Raw genomic sequence first — 25322 nt, forward strand, 5'->3', positions numbered from 1 at the left:
TCGAAAGCCATACGCCAGCATTGTAAGTCTGCTAAACATTTGCCACTTGGAGTAATAACTTTACAATCAAAAAGACAATAAAATACAAATAAATATTCTAGTATAATGTAAAAAAAAAAGAGACAGTCCAATAACAATAATAATTCCATACAAATAACAAGGGTAAAATAATAACAGTAGCTATTCGAAGGCGATTACAATGGAAAGCAATTTGAGAAAAATAATATTTGAACGGTTAATGCAATATTGATTTGAGGTTATATAAACGGCAAAGTAATAAAAGCCATGTAATAGATAACCAATGTTCACCAAATAATTGCTGAGAACGGGCTGAATGAAAATCACTTAAATCCTATTCATTTATTCTGAATGGAAAACCAAATTTATTCTCGCTGTTGATATCTCGTCTCTGAACGCTGTTTGCAACCGATGTTTTATATATTGCGACGCACTAGTCTCTTGTGATCCAGAACAATAGAAAAGAATATTAAGTTGCATAGGTGCCATTTAGAAGCATGTCATGCATTTGAAGACAAATTACATGAAAAGATACCTAAACTTTCCTGCGGCAATATTTCACTCTCTCTGGCCCTAACCCCGAGGGGATTTTGTTCCACGTGTAATTTTTAACAAGGATTTTAAGGCCATGTTACAGAGGAGTCATTCAACAGCGATGTATACAATCACGTTATATGGGTTACAGTCATTCATAAAGAAACTAGATGATTGTTTTCATTGATGACTAATATGTTAAAACACTAATGTACACCCAAGTGGACCCTGTGTTTAATGTGGTTGTCTCATCACAACTACCCCAGACCCCATATTAAAAGTAAACTGTCTTAGGATCAGCCAATAGCTGTGTTTATGGCTACTAATGTAGTAACCATCCACATATTTCACCTGCAACATCCATAGGGTCATTACACTGTTGTATTCAGGGACTCACAAGTGACGTCTTCTTTAACCTGAGATGTTATTTTTCCTTTTCTTCTCAATTTGGCCCAGAATAGACTTCCTGCTATGTCTCAAATACTGCCACATGGTGTGCTGTGCTCTTTACATATAAAAATACCACAACAGCCCCCTACACTCTAAGTGCCTGAATACAATATATCACCACATGCTGTGCCCTTGAATACAATACTACCATATGTTGTGTCCCTAAATGCATTACTGACACATGCTGTGCCCCTAAGTGTAATACTGCCACATACTGTATCGCTGAATGCAATTGTATTGCCAAATACAGTGTTGTGCTCCTGAACACAATACTGCCGCCTGCTGTGACCCTGAATCCATTACCACCACATACTGTGCCTCTGAACACTATATTGCCACATGATGTGCCCTCAAGTGACCAATTATGCCACTGTGCCTTCCCCAAACTGCCACTATCCTCCTAATAAAATGTTTCCCTGCTCACTAATGAACAGTGTGACTGTGCCCCCAAATAAACTGTGCAACCGGCTCCTTTTGTGAACTGCAAAACTGTCCCCATACACTGTGCCCCCCAACTATGCCACTATTGCCCCAAATTATCTGGGCCACTGTATCCTTAAATCAACTGGGCCACTATGCCCTCAAACTGTGCCACCAAAAAACGGAGCCACTGCCCACATAAACTGTGACAATGCATCCCCAAACGGTGCCATAGTCCCCTAATGAACTACACAACTTTCCCCACTTATATACTCGTCTGACCTGGGTCCAGCACTGCTCCACTGCTCTGGCATCTTCTAATCAGGTCTGGCCAGAGCAAATAGATGATGCATCATAGAGCGCTGATGGGAAGGGAGCACTGGGTAAAGGGCACATCCATTTAAAGCCATGTTTAATAAATGCACTATTTGTCTTAGTCTATCCTAGTGTTACGGGCACATTAATTGTCCTAGAGGTAATCATCTGCATTATGTAGCCATGCCTTATTTACATGTCCAGCAGTGTACAGCAGCATATTGATGTCTGACTACAGCATTAGTGCACCAGAGACTGTTTGACTCTACTACACAGAAAATTCACATTTATGGACAGAGACTGGATCTCTTGTGGGTCTCCAGATACTAGTGGCAGCATTCGGATGAATGATCTGCAAGATGCCAAAAGCCTTAGAACAGCAAGTGCTTAATTACATAGTCTGAGGAACAATTGTTACAAGGGAAGCGGAATCTATTTTTAGGAAGCTTTAGAAAGCCCACACACTATTCTGTGACTTCAGAGGAGATCATCATGCATAATGCATGATATACAATATAAGACACATAATGTGCACTATAACGCCTAACGCATACAGATAGGCAGTGCATGGCAGGTAGAGGCATGGATTTGTGCATAGCAGATTGGCCATTTTCTTCATCTAGTAAAACTATTAATTTTTATGGTTAACATGAAACCTCTCCTATTGCATATAATGAATTCTACAGAGCAATGACATAAAAACCTGGTATAGCCTTTCAAGCCTGTTTTCAAACAGAATAAATGATTTTCAATTCTTTCAATACATTCTTTTATATTTCAAGCCTTACATAGGAGATATCAGCTCTGAAATACATGTATTGTTTCAATCCAATCCACAAGTCAATGTCCTCTATTCAATCTAAAAACGTGGTTCTGGTGGTATTGGATAAAGAAGTATATCATTAGATTTTGGCCACTGGATCAGTGTGGCATCTGTTGCTGTACGGCCGGGTGGAGGTTCACTATATGTAATGTATAAACTACATTACAATACCAGTGATTTGTGCCCATGTGAATTATAGATTTTCATCACTGTTGACAGCTTGGAAAATCATATTGAGATTTCCCAATGCCAGCCATTGCAATAGAATTTAACACCAATTGAAAGCACAGCCTGCAGCCTTACCCAGGTTCACAACAAATGCCATTAAGGTTTGCCAAGCAGATCAGATAAGCGTACAATATATCTTTGTCAATTTATTCCTAGGTATGGGCTGTGAGACAAGCTATATTATCCTACTCTTTGAAAGTCCTCGCATCTGCCTTTCTCACTCGTATATTAAGATTCCAAAAAAACAAATTTATTCCATTTGGCCATGTTATTTGTTCCCTAGCATTGCTGCCATCTGCTACCTTTAACTCTTCCGCTTATGTGCCTCTACCGATACTGTAACTTTAAGACAGCATCTTCTATATCCGCAGCCAAAAAATACAGAAGTTTATGACATCAATTTGTCTTCCTTCCAGTATATGCAACTGCGCTCCTGTGGACATAATGAAATTATAGCAGTCAGAGAAACCAATAGACGCTGCAGACACCTGATGCTCCCGTCTCTTAGACCAGGGGTCACTGAATCGGCCTACATTCTGAGAGTGAATGCTAACAGATGCATATTTTCTGCAATAGATATACATCTGACATGACGGATTAAAGAGTTCATCTCCCAAAGCATCTTGACAAAATTAGAGCTTTGTTTAAAGTTACATAACTTACTCTCAAGTGTTCCACATGATGAAATGTTATACTTTTCATGTCAGCAGTTGTAATGCCTATTGACTTGTGCAACCTACTTACTGTACAGTATACAGAACTATCTTATGAAAGTGGAAACTACAATTCTTTTTAGATATTAGGAAAAAGCCTTATGTTAAAACTCGGGGGGAGATTTATCAAAACCTGTCCAGACGAAAAGTTGCTGAGTTGCCCATAGCCATAGCAACCAATCAGATCACTTCACTCATTTTTCAGAGACCTTTTTCAAAAATGAAAGAAGCGATCTGATTGGTTGCTATGGGCAACTCAGCAACTTTTCCTCTTGACAGGTTTTAATAAATCTCTTACATGATGGGGTCATGGTTTGTTATCAAAGGGGTATTCCCTGCTGGCAACCTGGCAACGTTCTGAAGCCCCGTAGAGTGGGATTTAAAGACTGGCTGAACATGCATGGTTTTGATTCATTCATTTCAGGAACCCTTACTGATTCACATGATCGGTGAGGGTGCCAATGGTTGGTCCTCCACGATCAGCTTTATCCTGAGGATGAGGGATCATTTTGTGACTTGAGAATACCTTTATGGAGCTGTCCGTGCCACATGAGCTGCCTTTTAAAGGTGCCATATTCCTCCCTGAACGCAATGCTTCTAATAGGTCATGCATTGGAACACAGACATGAAACTATACAGTATGCAACCAAAGGATTCTATGAACAACATACCACAGCAAAGTGGTCCAGTGGGTAGTTTCCTGTAATAATTTTAGGAAAGTCAATGGTTAACCCCCTCTTGACCCAGCAACATTTATTTTTTGACTGCCAAAGTTGTATTTGGGCTTATTTTCTGTGTGACAAGTGGTATTTTCCACTGATACACTTTTTTTTAATCATACAATGTATTACAAAGCCAGAAAAAAAATTATATGTAGGGCAAAATTGAAAAGAAAAATGTAGTTGCACAATTTTGTAGGGAGTTTTTTTTTTTCGAAGTTCAGAACACGGTAAATCTGACATCCTAACTTGATTCTATGGGTCAGTACAATTCCAAAGATACCAAACTTAAATAATTTTCGTTTCATTTTATGGTTAAAAAAAATTTGAAAACTTGATAAAGAAAAAAAAACCTTTGTTTATTGCCATGTTCTCACCCCTATTACTTTTTTATTTTTCCACCTATGGTGCTGTGTTAGGGTTTGTTTTTTGTGCCATGCACTGTAATAGTTTTTAATGGTATCACTTTTGCGTAGTTCTTATATTTGATCACCTATTATAAAATTTTTTGGGGCTGTAATGTAACCAAAAACCAGCAATTTTGGCATTTGGAATTTTTTTTGCCTTACGTCATTCACTGTGTAGGATCAGAAACATAATAATTTAATAGTTCAAACAATTATGCATGCAGCCATACCAAATATGTGTATTTTCTCTTGTTTGTACAGTGTTCTATTTTAAAAATTTGAATTAGGGGGACGATTTTAATTTATTTGGGAAGGAATTTTTTTATATTTTTAAAAACTTTTTTTTAAAACTTTTTTACACACTTTTTACCCCCCCCCCAGGGGCCTTTTATAAGTCATAATTAGATGGCTTACATAGATCAATGTAATGCTATTGCATTACATTGATCCATTAAATCTGTGCTCGATTACTAAGGGCTGCCAAAGGCAGCCTTAAGCAGTCACAGAGCCAGGGAGGCTATTGGATCACTAGATATCAGGTTATAGCGGCATTCAATATTTAAATGCTGTGATCTGTATAGATCACGGTATTAAACCAGTAAAATGACGGACAAATCTCTGATGTCCGTCATTACCGGCAGATGCCAGCTGCTGATAGCAGCAGACATCTCCCGGTTAGGATGAATGTTAGACATATATAAATATTATCCAAGTGTAGTTTCATGTCTAGTCTTTCTGTAAAATAGGTCAAGTATTTTCCAGGCACAGATTTGGAAAGTATGAAGCATAAGCCACAGAAAATCAGTCTGATATTTATTACCTTCATATTTCTTCTGAAATGTAAATACCATTTGACTGATTTGAGGATTGTAATCCCAGAACATATGGGAAGATTTCATCTCAAAGGACTTCAAATACCGCAGTCAGAAAGTTTATATAGTGCGCTCTTTTCCAAAAACAACCATGAGGCGACTTTATGTTAGCACTAAGGCAAAATGCACAGGATATTTAGATCCAGAGCGCTTTTGAAGCGGCTTGATGTGTAACCATGAGAGCTGAATATTTTATTGGCAGGTATGACCTGGGGTAGTGAGACAATACACGAAAAAAACATTTCTATGCAAATTGATCGCTGGAACATTACAGAATAACAAGGATCTCCTCTTCTATTCCACATAACCAGACACTTTTTAATTCCAATGGACAGGAAAAATTGTAGCTACCACATTCTATAATATTTACAGCCTATTACAGGTAATACAGATAATAATAAGAAGGTGTTGTGGGAAAGGAAAAAGGCTGTGTTCACACATTCAGGTTTTTTAATTGCAACTGCATAATTTAAAGCCAGGAAAGGATCTGAAGTCTCAGTCTCTCCGTTATACTTGCCCTCTATTTGTAATAATTGCAATTTAAAAACCTGAACGTGTGAACACACACTAGGACATGACTCTGTTGTCAGTCTACTCATCATAATTGAGTTCTGTTGTATGGTTTGTTTCTTTGTACATTTTATTACAATCATTTTGAAATCTGTATTCATTGTTTTAAAAAGATCCATGTCGTGGTCCATAAATTGCAGATTTTTTTAAACCAAATTTTAATTACAGGAATAATGAAATAACATCTCTTCTCTATGCAGAAATCCATGATGTGCCCCGTGTACCCCAAACACGACTGGTGACCACATTCAGATTAGCCCCATTGACTAGGGAAAATCTGCACCCAAATGCACAGCACTTCATAATGTAAGCCCATGGCAGAAGTGTACAAATGAACTCTAAGGCTGTATTAACTACAGGAACGCAGTCTTTACAGTTGTTTTTTGTTATAAAAAATGTCATATTAGAAAATATTGCCTTGAGAAGATTCCACAAAATATGATCTCTAAATTTGTAAGTGCCTATTTGAGCTCTTTATCTGGAAACGTTAGGGGTTATCAGGGCAAAGACATCTTATCCCCTATCCAAAGAATTTTGGCACATTTGCAACAGTAAATCGGTCTCACTGTTTAGTCAAAACCAAACCTAAAAGCCTTTGAATAACATCAACTCATTCTTTCTAATTAAAGGGGTTATCTGGACAAAGAATAGAATGAAGATACTGCACAGAGATCGCAGGGGTCCCAGCGGCGGGCCCTCCGTAATCAGACATCTTATCCCCTATGCTTTGGATAAGGGATAAGATGTCTTTGCCTGGAAAACCCCTTTAATTGTAAAGAATGAGTTCATCTTATTCAAAGGCTTTTAGGTTTGTCATTGACTAAGCAGTGGGGCAGATTTACTGTTGCAAATATGCCAAAATTCTGGCATTATTTGCTCCAAAAAACTTAGGGCTCGTTCACATTGCCATTGGGATCAGCTCTATGGAGCACCGTTGGCCAGTGCAAGGACAAGAGTTTAGCAGAGAAAAAAATAGTGCATGTATAATTTTTTTCTCAGCTAAGCTACCGGATCCCTGATGGATCCCATTCAAGTCAATGTCAAAAAAAAAAAAAAAAAAACAGAGCACAATGACAATGTGAACCTAGACTTACTTGACTTGCATAACATCTGTTATGAGTTTTAGAAACTTTTTAGACAGGTTTTCTACAGCATACAACAACAGGGGTGTGTCTCAGCTTCAGTGAAATGGGGGGGGGGGGGGTAGTTTAAGAGACAATAAAATGTGCCAGAATGAACCAGAATTCTGGCACAAGATTCTGGCACAGTTTAAGCCAACTAATAGTTGTTCTAAACTTAAACTAGACAGTCTAGGAATGTGGCAGATTTATCAAACGGCCTGATACACGTTGGTAAATCTGGCATATTCTTTTTGTCTACTGTCTACTCCAAGTTTATACTGTTTACGACAGTGGGAACACTGGTCTAAGAATTAGACACTTTTAAAAAATCTAAGCCATTGACTGTATACCACATGTAAACATAAGGTTGCATGAAATATTTAATATTAGCTTGTACAGTAGGCTGCTAAACTATGTAAAATCTGCAAAAGAACGTCATAAAATATCCTCCACACCCTGTGGTAATTTTCCACGAAAATGTAACGTTTCCTGCGTTTCAATTCTGTTGCGGATTATTTGTGTATGTGAAGTGGATTTGTCTTATTGACTTCAATGGAGAACAAATAATGTACTATTGTGGATTTTGCTGCATTTATGATATTCCCACAGCCTTTAATGCGATAACTGACTTGCGTCTCTATAGGAAATATGAATGAAATAATATATTGTGTTGTTATACAGTACGAATCCATAAAAGCTACCGCTAACATTAAGAAAGTGAAAAACGCCCCATTAAAATGACAATAAACAAAACTGACGTTCGTTATTAAGTTACTGAAAAAGAGAGTTGTACGCTTTAAGGAGTCTTCAGATGTCTACCCCCAAGTAGAAATGATGCTAATACTCAGTGAGAAATTGAAATCTATCCTATTGGTTCAGGTTAATCTTCTAGAGCAAGAAACGAATAGCTCGGCATTAAGCATGAAAAATTTCTTGATAGGTTTATAAGGTTTGATAAAATGTATGAAAAGCTACATCTATGGACGTCTATGGAATGAGAATAGAAGACATGATAAATCCACTAATCAAGATGCGCTAAAGTATATCATTTCATTGCGGCAAATCTTTAGAGACGGAATACTAATATAGATTGTCATCATTAAAATGTTATTAGCACCATGGCTGAGAATATTGCCATCAGCTATGGGGAAAACCCATTATCATCGTGCCGTGCACCTGGTAGGATGCACAAAAGGCTCCATTGAAACTGGAAGTTTTGAAATTATTTTACGCAGAATTGAGAATTCACAGGAGCTTCAGATTTTTTTCGATTCAGACACTTCTTCACCTTACAGCAAAACAACTGAAGACACTTTTATATTTCCAACAGGAAGTGCAGTAATTGAAGTTTCGGAATAGCAGCAGTTATGTTGGAATAGAAAAATGCACAAATATACACAAGGATCACTCATGTGGTAATGTACTTTTTTTTTTACTTATATGGCTATTTACATCAAAGTGTTTGGGGGCGAGGGGGTTATGTAATGCAATGTTTCCAAATAAGGGTGCATCCAGCCGTGGCATGCTGGGTATTGTAGTTTTGCAATGGCAGGACACACCCTGGTTGGGAATCATCAATATAATGCAATGCTTCATGTTTGTTGGTTGTTATTTAAACCAGACAATAGTCAAATAGATTAACCAATCTCCTATATTATAAAGTTCCTTTTTGAACTGCATTATGGGAAAATAGTTTTTCTTATTTTACACAATTCTGAAATACCTATTGTAAAGACTACACCTCCCGAAGGTAAACTCTCCAGAGCAAACTCTAGGCTGACCCTGAGCAGTTAAAGGGGTACTCCAGTGAAAACCTTTTTTCTTTTAAATCAACTGGTGGCAGAAAGTTAAACATATTTGTAAATGACTTCTATTCAAAAATCTTAATCCTTCCAGTACTTATTAGCTGCTGAATGCTACAGAGGAAATTCCTTTCTTTTTGGAACACTGATGACCTCACAAGCACAGTGCTCTCTGCTGACATGTCTGTCCATTTTAGCAACCATGCATAGCCATGGCGGCTCAGTGGTTAGTGGTTCAAATCCCACTAAGGACAACAATAAATAAAGCGTTATTATAATAATGTCAGCAGAGAGAACTGTGCTCGTGATGTCATCAGAGAGCATTCCAAAAAGAAAAGAATTCCCTCTGTAGTATTCAGCAGCTAATAAGTACAGGAAGGATTAAGATTTTTTAATAGAAGTAATTTACAAATATGTTTAACTTTCTGCCACCAGTTGATTTAAAAGAAAACGGTTTTCACCAGAGTACCCCTTTAAGAAATGCTGAGAAATGGCTAGCTTAGTGGTTAGCGCTGTTGCCTTACAGAACTGGAATACTAGGTTCAAATCCCACAACATCTGCAGGACAACATCTGCAACAAGTGTGTATGATCTCTCATGTTTGTGTTAGTTTTCTCCCATATGCCAAGATATATATATATATATATATATATATATATATATACAGATAATGAGCCCCAATGGAGACATGGAACAAATTAAATTGAGTGTGCAGTGCTGCAGAATCTGTGCGTGCTTTATGAATGATTATTATAAATATGAGCGTAGGAGCATGTTCAAGTATAAATTCACTGTGTACCCCCAAAGCTAAATGTCGTACTAAACATTGTGATGTCACAGTACACAAGTGATGTCATAATCTGCAAGGAGAAGTAATGGACTTGGATGATGTCACAGTACAGGGATAATCTACATTACAGAACAGGAATTATACAAACACTGATATAGGAGCAATGCACACATACATGTTTTCCATATTTACCGAGGACAGTGGAAAAACAATTATGATGTCACATGTAGGCAATATGATTGTTCCAGCACCAGAAAAATGCAAGATGTAATGCTGCTGAAGAAATAATGCACACAGTAGAGATCGAGGGCTGCGTTTACATTTTCCACGTGTCCATCTATTGTCCTTGGTGACCATTAACTGCAGCCTATGTGGAAATGGGCCCTTACTGTAGATGTTGGGCCCCAGAGCAGCTGTATTGCCTGCCACTAAGGTAGTTATGTTAATATCTGCACTGTAATACTGGGCGTAATTTAGGATGACCACAAGATAAGTAATGTAATGATTTTTTCACAACTTTTCATAATTATTTAATCTGAGGAGACTACCAAACTGGCATATGGTACGGCTGGGCGGTATGACCAAATGTGTGTATCACGGTATTTTTTAAACTTTTGGCAGTTCCACGGTATATAACGGTATTTCCTAGCGCCCCCCCCCCATATTTATTATCAGCCCACATCCCCATCGGGGTACTACTCACATATGTCACCCGCATGCACTGCCCTCCTCGTCCTCCTGTTTGTTGCGGGCCGCCGGCGCTGACACTCTATACTGTGCGGTATTCCTATGCCTGGGCTGCAAAAGGTAAACAAAATAAACTTTAACGCACCTACGTTGGCCTTACACTCGGGGCGGGAACGTCGAAGAGACGTCAGCCTATCACCGGCCGCAGCGATGTTCCGCCTCGGCCAGTGATAGGCTGAGCCCACTGTCATGTAAGAAGCCGGCTTGTTACATGACAGTGGGCTCAGACTATCACCGGCCGAGGCGGAACATTGCTGCGGCCGGTGATAGGCTGACGTCTCTTCGACGTTCCCGTCCCCAGGAAACAAGTGAGGCCGGTACCGGACCAACGGGAGGTGAGTTAAAGTTTTTTTTGTTTATTTTTTGCAGCCCCGGCATAGGGATACCGCACAGTATAGAGCAGTGTTCTCCAACCTGCGGACCTCCAGATGTTGCAAAACTACAACTCCCAGCATGCCTGGACAGCCAACGGCTGTCCAGGCATGCTGGGAGTTGTGGTTTTGCAACATCTGGAGGTCCGCAGCTTGGAGAGAGTATAGAGTGTCAGGTTCGTCTGCCGCAACAAACAGGACGAGGAGGGCAGCGCATGCGGGTGACATGTGAGTATTTACCCTGATGGGGACAGTGCTGGGCTAATAATTAATTGGGGGGCAGAACAGCGCTTGCGGGTCACAAAGGATTAGTTCCCCGATGTGGGGACAGCGCAACCCTGGGCTGATTCATTCATTCCCAAGAGGGAGGGACAAAACCGGTATTGCGGTATGGGTTAAAATTCATATCGTGCAGCACAAAAATTCCGGTATTCGGTATGAACCGGTATACCTCCCAGCCCTAGCATATGTCATTTTAAAAATCATAAAAAGCTCTATGGGGAAAAAAAATGCAAAATAGCCTACAGTGCCAACTTCTGGAGGTGGTGACCTACATAGCTGGCACTGTAGAGCAAGTTTATTTCCTTCTGGAAAAGAGCTACTTTGTAAACCTTACATAATAAAAAAAAAAATCAAAACAAAATAAGTGTTGAAAGGGTCCGTGAACCTGAAACCCATCGGCACCATGAGTGCTGGCTGCTGTTACACTGGTTCAAGGGTCCGTATTTCTGATACGTTTTAATAAAATAAAACAAAATATTTCAAGTTCACATAAGCTTTCTATTACCTACAACTCCATCCATACAGTCTGTTCAATCTATATGTAAAAAGACACTACTTGGCTTAGGTATTGTCTGTAGTAAACAAGTAACGTATAATAACTTCGGCTGACACGAAAACCGCTACAACAAATGCACAAGACAGAACAATGAGATGCACAGGTGAAAAGCCATTCCCCTAGATATTGGCGCTACAAAGTAAAAGATTGTCCACAATTTCCTAATGATTTACAATATTTCAGACACATCGCCATCTCTACAATGCCATGTTAAATAGCTGTTCACCATCATCCTAATGTGCCTCATTCAGTATCTTTTAGGTTTCTATGGAGATACACACATCCAGACACAGAATGGAATGAAAATGTCATTTTCTAGGGAAAAGACCACTTTTAATTGGTTTATTTATTTACATTATTCCCCAAAAACAATGTGGAGAACTTATCTAGTCAGATCACAGATGTGAACTGTACCTTCAGCATTATGCAAGTTCCTCATTTGCATTGTGCTATTTTTTATATTATATTTTCATCTTGTTTTAATTGTGCAGAGTAGAATAAGCTACCGTATATACTCGAGTCTAAACCGAGTTTTAAACGCCCCCCTCGGCTTATACTCGAGTGGACTCTCCGCCTGTCAATCCCTTTCAGTGTTCTTCAACCTGCGGACCTCCAGATGTTGCAAAACTACAGCTCCCAGCATGCCCGGACAGCCATCAGCTGTCCGGGCATGCTGGGAGTTGTAGTTCTGAAACATCTGGAGCTCCGCAGGTTGAAGACCACTGCGGCCTCCGTCATCATCCAGACCCCCCCCCCCCCCACTTTAGTTTTCAACTCACCTCCCCTCGGTGGGAAGGAAGGGTGAGCTGGTCCGGGCCATCTATGGTGCAGCGACCGTCCGGTGGGGAGGGTTAGTCGTTCCGGGCTGTCCATCTTCACCAGGAGGCCCTCTTCTCCGCTCCGGGCCCGGCCCCGGACTAGTGACGTTGCCTTGACAACGCACAGGGACGTCCCTGCGCATGAACGTCCCTGTATGTCATTGTCAAGCAACGTCACTAGTCCGGGGCTGGGCCCGGAGTGGAGAAGAGGGCCTCCAGGTGAAGATGGACAGCCCGGAACGACTAACCCTCCCCACCGGATGGTCTTCAACCTGCGGACCCCCAGTTGTTTCAAAACTACAACTCCCAGCCATCGGCTGTCCGGGCATGCTGGGAGTTGTAGTTTTGCAACATCTGGAGGTCCGCAGGTTGAAGACCACTGATTGAAGGCATTGAAAGGCGGTGATGATGAAGGGAGGGGGGATGACGACGGGGGTCTGGATGATGACAGGGTGGTGATGATGATGGGGGTCTGGATGATGACAGGGTGATGATGATGGGGGTCTGGATGATGACAGGGTGATGATGACGGGGGTGTTAATGACGGGGTCTGGATGATTAAATGGGGGGGGGGATAATGTATTTCCCACCCTAGGCTTATAGGGGGGTGAAATTAGGGGCCTCGGCTTATATTCGGGTCAGCTTATACTCGAGAATATACCGTACTGTTTTTGTCTGAAAAAATAACAAACTCCTGTTGCCTGATCTGTCATTCTGTCATACCTATCTAGGAATCTGAGTGGATTATGGCATCCTAAAATTAATAAACTAAAGGGGTATTCCTAAGGGTATGTTCACACTGAGGAATTGGAGAGGAATTTACTCGAGTAATTCCGCTCGCTTATTCTTCTCCAATTCATTCAGCAGTGCCAAACCCCCTTGATTTGAATTGAATTCCGCTCCTCAGTTCACACTGAGGAATTTCTGCGAGCGGAAGTCCGTTCCGCATGAAGAATGAACATGTTCTTTCTTCATGCGGAGCCCCCGTCTAAATTCCCATAGACCACAATGTAAAAAAAATATTCTGCTGAACGCCTTTTCGCACGGAATTCGGGCAGAATTCGAGCGGAATTTGCAAGAATTATGCACGGAAATTCCGTGCGAAAAAAAAGAAAAGTTCTAATTGGTGGTTGTAGTCCCACAAAAAAAAAGAAAACAGTTTCCTCCTATATTCCACGCAGTAAATCCACGTCAATTCCACGCAAATTCTGTGCAAAAAAAAAAAAGTAAATTCTGTGGCAGAATTTTTAAGCGAGAATTCTCCAATTCCTCAGTGTGAACATACTCATAAAGTTGGGGATAACAAGCTGATTAGTGGGGTCTGACCCCCACAAATCACAAGAACAGAGGACCAATGTCCTTCGAGTAAACAATCTCAGCAATGCACAGAAGCCCCATAGAAAATGAAGGGGACATTTTTTCTCTATTTCCATGATCAGTGGGGGTCCGACTACTAACCCCCACTCTTATATAGCATCTTATTATTTTCTAATTCAAAACCCCTAAACTACTCAATGCGTACTGGCTAATAAACCCCTTCATATCCAATGCAAGTATTAGGGATTCATAGAGCAGTCAGAGGATTTGGTATTCATGTGTTAGTGAACATCTGACAGTATGTTAGGAAGACAGGCTGCTCTGTGTATGCATGCAAGACATAATATGATCTGTCAGCAGCAGTTAGCCTGCTTGTGGATGGTTTCCAGGTATTCACAGAGTAGCAAGTAAAAAGAAAGTAAAAACGAGATAAAGGGTGATTGAGATATTATGTAACAAAATTATATTCCCACTATAGCAAACATAAAAAACCCATACACAATAGAAAGATTCTGTAGATGCACAGTATGCGTCTTAGCAACTCAGTCTTAGTATACAGTTATACATCGAAAATGTGCATTTCACATAATATTAATACAGAACAAACAGAGAAATCATAAAAAATGACTGTATAAACAACCCGCAATGTTTATTATCATAAAATGTCCCTTACCTTCCATACCAATCTCTTTACAGCTTTTCTGCAGTGCAGTTCTTTCAATTCAAGATGTTCCTCCTGAGTACAATTGTTATAATTGTTTATTAGTTTTTGTTCTAGTGCTGTATACATACATTCTGAAGTGATGTGATTCTGTTTATACCAGTGGTTTCAAACTGTGGCCCTCCAGATGATGCAAAACTTCAACTCCGAGCATGCCCGGACAGCCGTTGGCTGTCCGGGCATGCTGGAAGTTGAAGTTTTGCAACATCTGGAGGGCCACAGTTTGAGACCACTGGTTTTTATATTATCAACATAGAGTTATCAATCTAATCAAAACCAAAACTGTCTGTTTCATAACAACCAATAACAGTTTTCATTAAAGGGGTATGTTCCCTGTAAACCACACTGCCTGATATGCATGAATCCTGTGGCCCCTGTTGTCTTCCCTGGCTGCTTGATATTCTTTGACATCATTCCCTTCCTTGAATATCATTGCAGCTCTGCTCAGCCAGCTCACTCTCTGAGAGCAGCCCCCACCCTCCTGCTCTGGCCATCAGAGAGAGGTTCAGTGTGTGATTGGCTAAGGCTGTACACAACACACAGTTCTCAACACTATAAAGAGCATGACTCATCAGTGCAGGGCAGAAACCATGTGGAATGTGTCTCTCAGGAGGATGGAGGCTGATTTCAGAAAGGGATTTGGACAGAGAAAGAAAGACAACCAAAGAGGGGAAACTGCTTTATATAGCTAATGAATGATATTTAGACAATTAAAAAGAATGATGAGAGGGAAAGGATGGACTAGGGGTTTAGTTCCCCAGAATACCTCTTTAAGAAATGAAAGCTGAGCTGTAATTAGTTGTGATGGGCAACAGACAGTTTTGGTTTTGGTCAAACGGATAAATCTGGGCCATTATTTCTAAAAATGTAAGTAAAATACTCTACTTTTAACAAAAAAAACAAAAAACAAAGTTAAGTTCAACACAGCACCAAAAGCACATCAACACAGTGTACATGAATAAGGGTACAGATGAGGTATAAAAATAGGCACAATCCTTACACGACTAAGGAAATTATCCATTATTAGTACTGTATAGCACACTATGAAATGTCTGGGTATTGTCTTGCCTGGTTATCAGTCTAGGGACTGGAGCATCTGAGTTATAGAACAACCTTGACTAATAAATGAAGATATTCCATGGTTCCATGGTAACAGATGATGAATACAGCAGACACAATATCTCTCTCAAGGAATCTTGTATTTAAACACAAGACATACCATAGAATATTATATACTGTATCTAGAGCCTATGTGAAAATGTGACAGCAAGGGGGGTGGAGGGACTTAGAGGACATGTGACAAGAGGCCCAGGAGATTAGAGGCGGTGCAGGACCACTGAGTATCTACTACTTCAGCTTGGACTGTGATGTGTAAAGTTCCTGGCCAGTATTCTGCTCTGCACCTAATTCAGAGCATTGCGCCATGCACATGTTTTCTCCTTTATACTTCAGTCCTTGTTAGACCCTTTTGTCTCTCTCTCTCTCTCTCTCTCTCTCTCTCTCTCTCTCTCTCTCTCTCCCTCCCTCCCGCTCTCTCTCTCTCTCTCTCTCACTCTCTCTCTCTCTCTGCACCCTCCTTACCCCTAGCACCAAATCCCTGCCTCCTGCCCCTGCTGGAGGGAAAGGAGAAGACAGAAGTTGCAAAGAAAACCAGGCTAAAGATCCAACAACATACCGGGGGTCATTTACTTATGTGTTTTTTCTCAGGTTATGCACCCAAATGATGTTGGACGTTTTGTGTACCAGAATTTGCTACCAAAAAAACCCCCAAAACCCTACTAACTCTCCTTTTTCCTTATTTTACCTGGCAGATACAAGCATTAGGCAGTAAAACAGCCTGGTGTGATGGGTTTTGAGGATTACCTCTTGCCTCTGGTCTATGATTAAGCAGTAATCCTCAAAACGTGTCAGACCATGCTGTTTTCGGCTTGATGCTTGTAGCTGCCTTTTAATGAAGACAAAATAAAATGGATTTTAATAGATTTTATTACTATTATCCATTAAGCAAATTTCTGAATTAACCCCATCTGAATAGGGTTACAGAATTCACAGAAATGTCTCTGAAATATTTGGCTTTATGAAGCTTTTATTCACATTACTATCATATTAACCTACTCAAAGACCACTGGCCTCAAGAAAAATGATAGACATGTTTTTTTTTGTAATTCATGGTCACTGGAAAAGGTGCACCTTTTTTACAGGTTATCCAGGACCTTCATCACTATTACAATACAAATCACAGCAACGTTGCTTGTTTGATATGTTTTTTTGCTGTAAAAATTGTTGTTTTTCCATAACTCGCAGATCAAAAAAGCATCAAAAGCACCACTAGAATGCCATGTATGAACCTGGCCTAAATAACCAGAGTATCCAACCTATGCAGCTCAACCACAATTACATTTCTTAACATTGCTAAATGACCCTTAGAGTGCCAGCAAGAAATAAGATGTCAATGAAGAAAACATTCAGCTAAGGACACTAGCAACAAATCCATTGGCTATACTGTTCTACAGCCACTTGTCCCAGCATTGGATTATCAAAGGGGTAAACTGTTCAGGGCTTAAGGTGCACGGAGATATGATTTGATTTTATAGGGAAGGCTGAAGAGAAGCTATAGATCATCCTGACTTGTAGCCTATTATTTACACTGGTACTCTAGAGGATGCTGGCTCTGCAGCAATCTGGATATATTATAGAGATAAGCTAAAAGCCTAAAACACCTTTTAAGATATTTATAAAACACCTTTTACGATACAACCATCAGCATATGTGAAGTGTAGCAAGACTAAAGACAGGATAGTTCATCTATTCTACACATGTTGAATGAAAGGGAAGCACTATCTGAGAGATCTATTATATAGTATAGGGTTGTCGTAAATATGAATTGTATAATCGTTCATTTGAAGCATTTATATGTAATATCAGCATTCAGCATTATTTTCGTGCCTATTGCAAATAAATGCTGCTGTCTTGAATACAGTACAGTGACCCCTCGACCTACGATGGCCCCGACATACGATAATTTCAAGATATGATGGCCCCTCAGAGGCCATCGCATGTTGAAGGCAGCATCAACATTCGATGCTTTTGTATGTCGGGGTCATCGCATAAACGGCTATCCGGCAGCACAGACTGTTTCAGCTGCCACCGGATAGTCGTTTACGGTGGCCGTGTGTGGTCCGCTGACGATCACTTACCTGTCCTCGGGGCTCCGGCGCGTCCTCTTCTGGATCCCCTGCATCGTCGGCGCTCTCCATCGTCGTCATCACGTCGCTACGCACGCCGTCCCGTCATCCAATAGGAGCGGCGTGCGTTGCGACGTGATGGCAGGCGACGGAGAGCGCGGATGCCGGGGAAGCAGAGGCCTTGCCGGAGCGTTGGGGACACCTCAGGGACGCGGCGACAGCAATGGAAGGCGACATCCCGGGCAGTGGTGACGAGCGGTGACGGTCCGGAGCGGCGGGGATAGGTGAGCACAACTTTCTCTAACAGTGGTCTTCAACCTGCGGACCTCCAGATGTTGCAAAACTACAACTCCAGATGTTGCAAAACTGGGTGTTATAGTTTTGCAACATCTGGAGGTCCGCAGGTTGTAGACCACTGTCCTATACTTTACATTGCACGGATCCCTCAACATACGATGGTTTCAACAAACGATGGATCATTTGGAACGGATTACCATCGTATGTTGAGGGACCACTGTACTAGTCAGGTGTGGAAGCTTCACATGTCCTGCCCAGCTTCTTCTCTACAGAAAAGTAATACACCATAAGGGTCTATTCACACGTACGGTATTCTGCGCAGATTTGATGCGCAGGATTTTCTGCTTCAGATTTCAATGTTAACTGAATGACTGTACACAGCTTGAAATCCTGCGCATCAAATCCGCGCAGAATACTGTACATGTGAATAGACCCTAAGGGTACACAGATTTGACATTGAAATCTGCAGCCGGAAATCCTGTCCATCAAATCTGCATACGTGTGAACGTACCCTAAAGGAGATCTTCAGAGTTAGATACTTATGCCCTAAGTGTATGATCATGGGGGGTTCGAACGCTGGGACCCCCCCCCCCCCCCCCCCCGATTTCCTGTATGGGGCCCCAGCTCTACTGCGGCTCTCCCGTGCAGGAGGTGTGTCGGCTGCAGCATGACATCGCGGCCGACAAGCTCCCTCCATGTATCTCTATGGGAGAGGCGGAGATGCAGCATTTGTGCATCCCCGCCTTTCCCATAGAGCTGTATGGAGGGAGCGTGTCATTGACCTCAGTGAGGTTGACGACACGCGCATTAGCCGTGCAGAACCGCGGCAATGTCGGACCCCCCTCAATCAGACACATCCCCTATTCTGCGGATAGGGGATAAGTGTCTAAGGCTGGGTTCACATCACGTTTTTGCCATACTGTTTTCAATCCGTTTTTCTGCAACCGCATATGTTTTTTTTCACATGGACGTCAATGGGAAACACACATGTATACGGTTCCATACGGGAAAAACGTACACGTTTTTACTTTGCACATGCGCATTGGATTTCTGAAGTCCCCACCCAAGACCCCTCCCATTAATAATGGACAACATTTTCAAAAACGTATGGGTTTTTTTTCTATAAAAAATTGACAGAACTGTATGCACTTTTAAAAACAGTATACTGTAGAAAAACGCATACGGTTTACTTTTATCCATACTGTTCCATGTGTTTTTTTGCCATACGATTTTCTTTAGAAAAACGGATTGAAAACAGTACGGCAAAAACGTGATGTGAACGCAGCCTAAGGCTGGGTTCACACTACGTTTTTTTCCAATACGGGAGTGCATACGGCAGGGGGAGCTGAAACCTCGCACTCCCGTATGTTTTCGTATGCGCTCCCGTATGTAATTCATTTCAATGAGCCGGCCGGAGTGAAACGTTCGGTCCGGTCGGCTCATTTTTGCGCTATATGCGCTTTTCCCCCGTACCTAAAACTGTGATCAACCACGGTTTTAGGACCAGTTGTAAAAGCGCATACGGCGCAAAAATGAGCCGACCGGACCAAACGTTCCACTCCGGCCGGCTCATTGAAATGAATTACATACGGGAGCGCATACGAAAACATACGGGAGTGCGAGGTTTCAGCTCCCCCCTGCCGTATGCACTCCCGTATGGGAGAAAACGTAGTGGGAACCCAGCCTAAGACTGCAGTACTCCTTTAACATACTGCTAAACTCTTAAGAGAAGGGAAAATAATCAATCCCTGAATCCTTTTGTTTGGTATAAAATATACCTTCATGTTTAAACATAAAGTTTCTGCAACGAGCACAGAAAAGAGAAAGTTGAGAGTTGTACTCTATAATAATGTTATTTCTAGAAATATACTCAGCAATCCACAGCTGTTATTACTGTTGACATGGCAAACTTTTCTAGTCTACTGTTTCCTCTACATGTGTAAAATGACTGTATGAATCAAAGTGCTAGTGGCAGACTGTAGTCCGCACTGTGCTGTAAAGGTTATCAGCTTGTGAACACAGATAATACAATTTCTACAAGCGAAAGAGAGTGCATCAAATTACAGGATGCATTAAGGAATCGGAAGGAGCTTGAAGAATGCATTTTCATTACATTAGCTAGAAGTACCGAATAAAATACAATATTTTTATGTTATTTTCTACATTCTCTTTCAATTTAAAATAAAGTTTCTGAGCAGGTTCCAATCCATTTAATAGAATATACTGTCAATTACAAATCTCTTCCAGCATCTACTGCAGGTAAGCAAACTGGGCTGAAAGTAGTGCAGCCACCTCTCATAAGTCAATGTCTATTCCAATTTAGTTCCATTGTCAATAGTAAGCGCACACATTGTCAGCCCTAGCCTTATTATGCCTCATCATTCATGGTGCTCAATGCTGCTTTACAATACACACTTTATTACACCACATGAAGGATGATTTCAGCCTTAATTTTACAGAGCATTCCCCCTAGCATTGTATAAGTTCATGACAGTAAAATATGACTCCACTGTTATACACAATAGAAGCTGGAAATGTCACCGTATATGCACTATGGGGGGATTTATTAAAGGATTTATGTGGTTTTTTTCACGTAACTTTGGCGCAATACTTTGCCGCAGTGTCTTTTTGCGCCAAAGTTTGGTGCATCTTCTCCACTGTCATTTTTACAACTTGCTCAAAATCACACGGTCCTGTATGTGATTTTAACTTTAGTCAGTAATTCATCATTTGCACCAATCGATCTTTGGAGCAATTTTGCACCTTTAGGTTTTTTTTATATACACAATACACCATGGTAGTCTGACCTCAGAGGTCTTATGTCATATGTCCCCTTGTAAACATGAAAAACGAACTCCAGTGCTTCACCGATGAAGATAAAAGTTTGTTTTCATCTAGGATATTGAAGCAGCACACATTAGGGATCGACCGATTATAGGTTTGGCCGATATTATCGGCCGATATTCACGATTTTCTAAGTTATCAGTATCGGCAATTACCTTGCCAATAATGCCGAAAATGCGGGCGCTTTAAATCAATGAACTGCAGCTGCTTTTGCGGGGCCAGAGACTGCCGCCCGCTTCTCTCCCCCCTGCCTGTCCTGGGGTCCTGAGTCCAACCACCACTGCTTGCCTCCCAGTGCCTATCCTCTGGCCAGAGACCACCGCCGCTGCTGCCCCATTGCCTGCCCCATCCCCGGTTTTATAATTACCTGTTCCCGGGGTCCACGCTACTTCTGGCTCCTGTGGCATCCTGCGCTGTTGCTGTGCGCTGCACAATGACAAGTGACGTCCTCAACGCACAGTGACAGCTCAGGACGCCGCCGGAGCCAGAAGTAGCTCGGACCCCGGGAACAGGTAATTACAAAATCGGGGATGGGGGAGGCAATGGGGCACGGCAGTCTCTGGCCAGAGGATAGGCAGGGGGAGGCAAGCGGTGGTGGTTGGACTCAGGACCGGCAGGGGGGAGAGAAGCTGGTGGCGGCGGCGGTCTCTGGCCCCGCAAAAGCTGCCGCAGGGCAGCGGCGGTAGTTGGACTCAGGACCCCAGGACAATCAGGGGGAGAGAAGCTGGTGGCGGCGGCAGTCTCTGGCCCCGAAAAAGCTGCCACAGGGCAGCGGCGGTGGGTGGACTCAGGACCCCAGGATAGGCAGGGGGAGAGAAGGGGGTGGCGGTGGGGGTCTCTAGGCAGGGGGAGGCAATCGGGCAGTGGCGGTGGTTGGACTCAGGACAGGCAGGGGGAGAGAAGCGGGTGGCGGCGGCGGTCTCTGGCCCCACAAAAGTGCCCGCTTTAAATCATTGATCTGCAGCAGCTTCTGCAGGGCCAGAAACAGTTTATCAGGGTATACCCGTACACACACACACGCACCCTTATTTTACCAAGGATATTTCGGGGGCGGGGGGTTAAAATGCACGGAATATCGGTATAAGCTATCGGCCTGAAAGTTCACAGGTCAGGGATGTGGAATTCCTATTGCCCAACGCCCGGGACAAGCAGTTTTGGGCGCTGGGCAGGTGAATTTGTCCGGCCCTTAGCCCGGCTTCGGGCAAGCAGGGCCGGACCTGACAAGTCGCCCGGACCTCTGCAGTCTGTATGGAGCGGGCAGCCGACTCCTGCCCGCTCCATACTATGCAGCCCCCGGCTGTAAAAACCTGTGTCCTCCGAAGCAGAGCAGGGGGAGATGAGAAGCTGTGTATTTGTCTTCTCTCCCCTGCTCTGCAGACGTGCGGGGGGAGATGAGGGGGCATGGCTTCTTGCTCCCCGTGCAGACCTGCATCCTCTGCCTTCACTCCCCCCAGCTGTAGCTTCGGAGAGCTGAGGGGAGGAGGCACGTCTGCACGGGGAGATGCATGCGGCGCTCACAGGGGAGTATGGAGCGGGCTCCGGATTCCTGCCCGCTCCATACTCTGCAGCCCCCGGCTGTTCTCAGTAGCCTGGGGCCACCGCTAATAGCCAGCATGCGGTGATCGCCGTGGCTGGATATTAACCCTTTAGATCACCGCTGTCAAAGCTGACAGCGGCATCTAAAGGGACATGTGAATGCTCCCTGGTGGACTAGTGGGGTGGATCGCCCCCCCGCAGCGCGATCGCAGGGGGGCGATCCACTATAGAGGTAGCCGGAGGGCTTATCTCTGCTTCCTGCTGTCCCGACTCTGTCATTGATAGATCCTGGCTGGACTAGGCTCTATCAATAGATCACAGAGCACACAGATTAATAGAGTTCAATAGAACTCTATTCATCTGTATGAGGAATCTAAGGATTCCTCATATAAGTGTAATAAAGTGTTAAAAAAAAAAAGTTTTAATAAAAGTTTGAAAGATACACATTAACCCCTTCCATGTTAAAAGTTCAATTCACCCCCTTTTCCTATATAAAAACATGCAAACATAATAAAAATAAACATATTTGGTATCGCTTTGTGCGTAATTGTACAACCTATTAAAATATAACATTATGTATCCCGTACGGTAAATGTAAAAAAAAATACCAAACCACAGATTTGCAATTTTTATGATATCCCAGAAAAAAAAGTTAAAAAGCGATTAAAAAGTCAGATCAATACCAGAATGGTACCGATACAAAAAACTGATTATGGCGCAAAAAATGAGCCCTCATACAGCCTGGTATGTGGAAAAAAAAATAAAGCTACAGGGGTAAAAAAAATGGCAATTAAAAAAATTTAAAAAGTTCAGAATTAGTAAAACATGACGTAAATGATACAAATTTGGTATTGCTGTAATCAGGCGCCTAAAGTATAAAACTAACATGTTACCTCAACCACAAGGTAAATGGCCCAGAAAAGAAAACCACCAAATCTGCTAAATTATCTTTTACTATTTCAATTTCACTTCCCTAAATATATATATATATATTTTTTTTTTCGGTCCAGAGAATATGTTATTGAAAAATTAAAAGGTATCATTATAGTAGGTAGTTATGGCTATTATAGGGCGAGGAGGAAAAAATCAGAGCGTAAAAGCAAAAATTGGCCGGACAAGTGGATCGTCATGAGGGACAAGTAGATTTTGCTCCATTTTAGTTCCGTGGACAAGTAGTTTTTTATAAAATTTCCACACCCGTGCAGGTTATCGGTATCGGCTCTAAAAAATCAATATCAGTCGATCCCTAGCACACATCACATAAGGCAACATTGGCAACCATAACTAAGAGCCATATGAGCCCAAAACTTGTTAGCTACCTTGTGTGATTTGTGGTGATTCGATGTCATAAAAAAACTCTAACTCTTATCTTCATCCATGAAACTCTTATCTGTCCCTATTCTCCACAGTTACATATTGTAGTTTATAAGACCCACAAGTTCAACCTATAACCCTAATGTGCTCTTTCAGAGGAAGGCAAAAAAAAAAAAACACAGATGAGGCTGATGCCATTTACCTCACAGAATGAGGAAAATTTCCTTCCCGACTCCAAATAATCAGAACAAATCCCTGGATGAACACCATGTCCCCAGAAATCTAGCTTTAAAAATTGTAATATAATATTTTTCCTGAAAAATATTCAGGTCCCACTTGAACTTGTTTATTGGGTCAGCCATCACACCATCATGTGGCAGAGAGTTCCATAGTCTCACTGCTCTTACAGTAAAGAATCTCTGTCAGTGATGTAGAGGAAGCCCCCTCTCTAGATTCTCCAGTTTATCCCAAGGTGGTTACTCCATCACTCCAAGGTGGTTACTCACTTGGAGAGAGTAATCTCTGTTGTATACAGTTTCACAGTTTTTGAGAATTTGTTGTAATTTGGGCTAATACGGATGTTATACGTGTGTGTCTTTCCTTTTTCTAAGCTAGAGGACTAACTATAGCCCAGAGGATTCTGGCAGACTAGGTTGTGGGGAAAGTATGGGTGAGATGATATCATACCAAAATTTTACTTTTATAAACCTGAAAAATGTACAAACATTTATCAATTCCTTTTTTTTGCTGAATGCTGCAATTTCTACTGCATTCTAAATCATTTTTACATTGTGAAAGTAAAATTATTCTTGTATATAAAACATAACTATTTGACAAGATTGTGGAACTTTGTTCCAACAAAGCTGCTATTTATTAACTTTGCTTTACTTTAGGCACGGGAAATAGGTAGCTTCTGGTAATAAGAATGTGTGATTTAATAGCAAGTACAGTATAAAATAACCTAAGAATAACAGAGAAATCACTAAGGTAAACATTGTTTAGTTATTCAATGCTTATAGATTCCCAAATGTGAACTGTGACTCCTTAGCTGCTGTAAACACCTGCAAATGTCACTATTGAGACACCTGCAGATCTGCACTAGCCCTTGCCTTTCAGGGTCACTGCAGAGCTTTGGCTTTCAGGTCTCTGGGGTTGCAGCAAAGGTAATGCTTTCTAAGCTTTTCAGCTTTCAAAACCTAGAAACAAGATGCCAGCTGCTCTGCCTTTAGAAATTAAAAGAGCACCCTATAAATGTCTGACAGTGTTTAAAGGTAGTCTATCAGCAGGTTTAAAGGGGTACTCTGCCCTTAGACAAAGGATAGGGGATAAGATGTCTGATCGTGGGGGTCTCGCTGCTGGGGACCCCCGCAATATCTCTGCTGCACCCGGCATTTGTTTAGAGCGTCGGGTGCAGCGCCGAAGGCTCGAGACGGACCACGGTTTTATGTCCAGTGGGAAACCGCATACAGGGTAAAAATGAGCAGACTGAAGTGAGCGTATCACTCTGGACGGCCCATTGAAATGAATTACATATGGGCGGCATACGGCAGAT

The 25322-nt window shown here is 41.8% G+C and overlaps 1 protein-coding gene and 1 long non-coding RNA gene across 4 annotated transcripts in view; one reads left to right on the top strand and one right to left on the bottom strand.

Annotated features, from left to right (window-relative positions):
• Positions 1 to 25322, bottom strand: part of SH3RF3 (SH3 domain containing ring finger 3) — a 572673-nt gene that overhangs the window by 360269 nt on the left and 187082 nt on the right. For 2 of the 3 annotated variants that reach the window (XM_056556015.1, XM_056556017.1), the window contains exon 2: positions 14547 to 14609. The exons of the other annotated variant lie outside the window; for it this stretch is intronic. In XM_056556015.1, the coding sequence (XP_056411990.1) occupies positions 14547 to 14609 (63 nt within the window). The remainder of the gene's footprint in view (positions 1 to 14546; positions 14610 to 25322) is intronic. 3 annotated transcript variants of the gene reach the window in all.
• Positions 9953 to 25322, top strand: part of LOC130355632 (uncharacterized) — a 33831-nt gene continuing 18461 nt past the window's right edge. Inside the window, exon 1 of the long non-coding RNA XR_008888600.1 lies at positions 9953 to 10215. This is a non-coding gene — a long non-coding RNA (uncharacterized LOC130355632). The remainder of the gene's footprint in view (positions 10216 to 25322) is intronic.

The sequence above is a fragment of the Hyla sarda genome, chromosome 2 (assembly GCF_029499605.1).
Source record: "Hyla sarda isolate aHylSar1 chromosome 2, aHylSar1.hap1, whole genome shotgun sequence".
Taxonomy (NCBI): domain Eukaryota; kingdom Metazoa; phylum Chordata; class Amphibia; order Anura; family Hylidae; genus Hyla; species Hyla sarda.